Source organism: Limulus polyphemus, unplaced genomic scaffold (genome assembly GCF_000517525.1).
Source record: "Limulus polyphemus unplaced genomic scaffold, Limulus_polyphemus-2.1.2 Scaffold6205, whole genome shotgun sequence".
Classification (NCBI taxonomy): Eukaryota; Metazoa; Arthropoda; class Merostomata; order Xiphosura; family Limulidae; genus Limulus; species Limulus polyphemus.
Genome location: NW_013671815.1, coordinates 14,054 through 19,706, shown reverse-complemented (window position 1 = coordinate 19,706; position 5,653 = coordinate 14,054). Strand labels below are relative to the sequence as shown.

General features: G+C 33.7%; 1 protein-coding gene across 1 annotated transcript in view; it reads left to right on the top strand.

Annotated features, from left to right (window-relative positions):
• Positions 1–5,653, top strand: part of LOC106473473 (periodic tryptophan protein 2 homolog) — a 28,281-nt gene that overhangs the window by 15,578 nt on the left and 7,050 nt on the right. The window contains exons 10-12 of the mRNA XM_022401899.1: positions 2,161–2,309; positions 3,390–3,537; positions 4,724–4,874. Of these exons, the coding sequence (XP_022257607.1) occupies positions 2,161–2,309; positions 3,390–3,537; positions 4,724–4,874 (448 nt within the window). The remainder of the gene's footprint in view (positions 1–2,160; positions 2,310–3,389; positions 3,538–4,723; positions 4,875–5,653) is intronic.

The window sequence follows — 5,653 nt, the reverse complement described above, 5'->3', positions numbered from 1 at the left end:
CCTGATGGACTGTATACAGTCAGTGGAGATTACAAGATTAATCCAACACTATCAGTTACTAATCCAGCTCTCCTGATGGACTGTATACAGTCAGTGGAGATTACAAGATTAATCCAACACTATCAGTTACTAATCCAACTCTCCTGATGGACTGTATACAGTCAGTGGAGATTACAAGATTAATCCAACACTATCAGTTACTAATCCAACTCTCCTGATGGACTGTATATAGTCAGTGGAGATTACAAGATTAATCCCTTAGTAACTGATAGTGTTGGATTAATCTTGTAATCTCCACTGACTGTATACAGTCCATCAGGAGAGTTGGATTAGTAACTGATAGTGTTTCCAACTCTCCTGATGGACTGTATATAGTCAGTGGAGATTACAAGATTAATCCAACACTATCAGTTACTCATCTTATTGTCGTACTTAAGATAATGATTGTCTGTTTTTCTTGTATGTATTAACCCTTTTACTATGGTCTGGGTGGATTCGACCCATCCTGTATCCCCCAAAGTAACCATAAAGCAGTTGTACTGTAACTTTTACAGATTTTTAGTAAACATTACAAGGCTTTCGTACACAGAATATCAGATTTTTAATTTAAGTTTTAAGATTTAAGTAATGACTTGCTTGTGCATTTTTTTTTTAATGTTGACAATTCAACATATAAAGTAATTTTTATTTTAAGATTAAAAATAAATTTATGCATCAGAAAATTGTCAGATTTCACAAGCGAAATCTCTATAACCTCCTGATAATCGTTAAACTTTTTTTTTAGGAAAATCTGTATTTCATACGTTATTTTCATTATTTTATCTCTGTATGAGTAACCACCATAAAAGAATTAGGAAATAAATATAAATTAAGCTTTTTTCATCCTAGAATTACTACAACTAATAACATGAAACCACAAATGTTTAGTTTAAATAGCTTAAATCTCATAACAGCCATTTCTGACTAAAATTACAGAAGGTGTAATGACGCAGTGCACGTGCACTCATGTTACCGTATCCAATAGTATGAAACTGGCCTTCAACAAGGGGAACTGTCTTAGCTTTGGACCAATATTTTGTAGAATACAATCACATTTCGGTTATAATATATTACATAAGTATATATATATATATATTATTACTATTACAAATAAGTTCTTAAAGTACAGTTATTTTTCATAAAACATAGAACAATAAAGAAATATACAAACAAAGATCTCTTTTACTTACAAAATTTTGTACTTGCTTGTTGTAATTTGCTGAGTAAGCCTTGTCAGATTTCACATATGGAGGATGTAAAATAAAATAAATGTTTTAGCTTTTATATATGCATTTTGAAATAACAAAAAATAATAAATTACTATATTGGTAATATACAGAATTCCACTGTAATTTATCAGGCTTAGTAACTAAGCTGTATTAAAAAATATGATATTTCAAGCTCCATTATCTCTGCTTTGATTCTACATAAATAGAAAGTTTTTTCCCAAGTAAACACTTCACAAAGGCTGAGAAAACCACGTGGAGGACATTCTGAACTTATGATTAGTTATAAATGTGTCGTAGAGCGAAGTAGGTGTATGTAAACAAGTATTTCCAAAAATGATGGGGCCATTTTGGTTGAGTCACTAAATATAATAATATTTCAGAAAATAGAAAAGATAGGAGGTTCTTACTTTATATTCTAGTTTGTCCATATCAGTAACTCGAGTTTCTCTTTCCTAAGAAACTATAGACATAGTATTTGGATGTCACAAACATATAATTTGCTGCATTCAACATATGACACACAAAAAATGATATTTAGGAATTTTGTTTTAATATTTATTTTAAATTAAGAAATTGACTAATGTATAATTTGTATTATAATCTACAATGTGATATCAAACTTATTGACATACGTTCATAAAATAGTTCACTAAAATTTTGAATCTAAGTCTACAAATGTGATAACATGCCCTCTGACCCCTACCCCTAGCGAAAGGATTAAACTACAGTCTTATGTAGATATGTAGCAGAGTATTAAACATTTTTATGTTTTATCAGTTTTATATTCATATGAACCATTTTTGAAATAATAAAGTTCTTTAAATATCAAAAGATTTGTTTTTCATTTGAAAACTTTTATGTTTTTTTTAAAGTTAGCCTTTCTTTTCAACAGGTGAAAGTTTGGAACACTGGCACTGGGTTTTGTTTTGTCACCTTTACTGAGCATGAAAGTGGTATAAGTGGGGTAACTTTCACTCAGAGTGGGAAGGCCATACTCTCAGCATCCTTAGATGGTACTGTTAGAGCTTTTGATCTTCAGAGGTGAGGTGTACATTCATTCTGAGTTTTGTTGTTCAGGAGTAAAGGACAAAGATAAAAAATGTTGATAGGTTAGATGACTTCACTTGTAATGTAGGCTTACTGTACTGCAAGGATGGCATAGAAAATTAACTTTAAAAGAAATTGGTAAGGTAAAGATGAAAGAAATTGACAATGATATTGTCTTGCAGGAAAAATTACTTTAAAGAAGTAATTATGAAACATTTACCACTGCGGCATGGAAACTGATACTGGTATTTATATCTACCACTGATACTGGTATTTATATCTACCACTGATACTGGTATTTATATCTACCGGTATAAATACCGGGATCAGTGGTAGGTATAAATACCAGTATCAGTGGTAGGTATAAATACCAGTATCAGTGGTAGATATAAATACCAGTATCAGTAGTAGGTATAAATACCGGGATCAGTGGTAGATATAAATACCAGGATCAGTGGTAGGTATAAATACCAGTATCAGTGGTAGGTATAAATACCGGGATCAGTGGTAGATATAAATACCAGGATCAGTGGTAGGTATAAATACCAGTATCAGTAGTAGGTATAAATACCAGGATCAGTGGTAGGTATAAATACCAGGATCAGTGGTAGGTATAAATACCAGTATCAGTAGTAGGTATAAATACCAGTATCAGTGGTAGGTATAAATACCAGTGTCAATATATAAATACCAGGATCAGTGGTAGGTATAAATACCAGGATCAGTGGTAGGTATAAATACCGGGATCAGTGGTACCTACCACTGATCCCGGTATTTATACCTACTACAGGAAGCTTTTAGATAATTTTTAATAACATGAGAATTTAATGTGGTTTTCAAAACAGAGGAAACTTTCTTTAGCTTAAAACTATAAATAAGGGTATTTCAAACCAGGAAATATTTGGCATTATAGAAACATGCTTTTGCAAAAACTTAACGTGTACTGGAACATAGTGTGTTAGTATTTAGCATTAATAAATAGAACATACAACTTAATCAGATTGATATGAAATTCAGTGTACTTTATTTTAAATGGATCAAAATAGTTTAATGAACAAACATGTTCTTCTCTAGGTATCGAAATTTTAGAACATTTACATCACCTCAACGTACACAGTTTTCCTGCTTGGCTGTTGATCCTAGTGGTGAAATAGTGTGTGCAGGATCTCAAGATACATTTGAAATATTTGTGTGGTCGCTGCAGACTGGGCGTCTTTTGGAGGTAAGACTTCTTTGGTTTTATCAGTAAGAACAGCTTTCTTAGTGAATCACAGCCTATCAAACCCTCCTGCCTTTTGAGATGCTGTAATTTTCTCAAGTCCAGATTGGCACAATTCTCGGTCAATCGCTGGATCTGGGTTAGGTAACTATCCATCCAGGAGTGTTTGTTTGACATCAACAAACCATGATAAAATATGGCAGTATGCCTCTGATGGCATTAGAGTACCATTTGAGCAGCTGCACAGTCGGCCCGGCCTTGCTGAAGAACTGTGATGTCACTGTCTGTTAAGGTGATTGTTCAGTAGAACCTACATCATAGTTCTTCAGCAAGGCCAACAACCACCTTAACAGATAACACAGTAGAACCTACATCACAGTTCTTCAGCAAGGCCAACAACCACCTTAAGAAACTTCACAGTAGAACCTACATCACAGTTCTTCAGCAAGGCCAACAATCACCTTAACAGACAACACAGTAGAACCTACATCACAGTTCTTCAGCAAGGCCAACAATCACCTTAACAAACAACACAGTAAAACCTACATCACAGTTCTTCAGCAAGTCCAACAATCACCTTAACAGACAGTGCAGTAGAACCTACATCATAGTTCTTCAGCAAGGCCAACAACCATCTTAACGAACTTCACAGTAGAACCTACATCACAGTTCTTCAGCAAGGCCAACAATCGCCTTAACAGACAACACAGTAGAACCTGGCCTTGCTGAAGAACTGTGATGTAACAATCACCTTAACAAACAACACAGTAAAACCTACATCACAGTTCTTCAGCAAGGCCAACAACAGGCGAGGAAGTGTTTTCAACCTCTACTCGTTAAATCACGAAATGAAGGTTTGAAGGACAGGACATTACCACACTCCTGTGGGTAAGCCAGAATCGATTATATGTGTGGTCTATCCTGATTGTTCCTTGTACCCAAATGACTCTCATCCCAGTCCGTAGCCAGGAGAGCCATGAAATCATATAAGTCCACATTTCTTTTTTTTTTTGTACGAAATGTATCTTTTTCTGCCTTAAATATTGAAAAGGGCAGATCCACTAAAACTAATGTTAATCTTATCTCACTTGTTTTATGTTTTTGTCAATTTTTAATACTTAGTAGCATGAATTTTTGTATATTATTGGGTATAGTTTCACACAAAATGATTGTTTATAATTTAAATTAGGTTCTTTCCGGCCATGAAGCTCCTGTGAGTGGAATCAGCTTTAGTCCAAACCAAGCTATCCTCGTAAGTGCATCATGGGACAAGACTGTTCGTGTCTGGGATGTTTTCGAAAGCAAAGGTAGCCGGGAAACACTTCCTGTTACGTCTGATGGTAGGCAGCTCCTGTACTTTATCTACCTCCTTGCTTAATTCACACATAGGTTTCAGTAACATTAGAATATTTGTAAACGTTTTTGTTTCAATAACTACATTGTCCATTTTTTTTATCATTATTTTTTCCCTGCTTGAATATTTGAAGTTCCACAAAAGATAGTAGTATAGAAATCTGTAATTCTTAAGTTGTAACTTTATCACACAGTACTCCTTAAATTGTGTAGTTCATCATAACTAATTAGTGCAATGATCTAAGTTTACCAAGAATAATTTTTTGTAATCCTTAAAAATGTGCTGCCATCTAGGCTTGTTTAATAAAAATGTAAAATAAAAATATACTTACTCTAAAGAAAACATATCATATGTGACTTTTTTCCTGTCTAGATGAGGATTGAATTTATGATAAAACTTAGAAAATGCAACATCCGAAATTTTTGTGACGTTAGTTTCTCAGATTATTATGACTTAATGCAATGTTCTGGTAGTTAAGGTGCTGTACTGGAAATCTGAGGGTCACAAATTCAAATTCCTGTCGTCAAACATACTCCTTCTATATGATTGCCATTTGGGTTGGCCACCTGAATGTAAAAATTCTTGGCTTATAAAATTACTGGCCAACACCAAACTAGTTGGGATTAAGGTTATTATGAAGAAGAAGAATACAGAGTGATACAAAAGTTGTGTACTACAATAATGTATCGCTGAATTTCAACACATTCTTGCAAGGTTATTGTATCAAAAGTGAAAGCGTTAATACAAAATTAGAAAAATGATAAC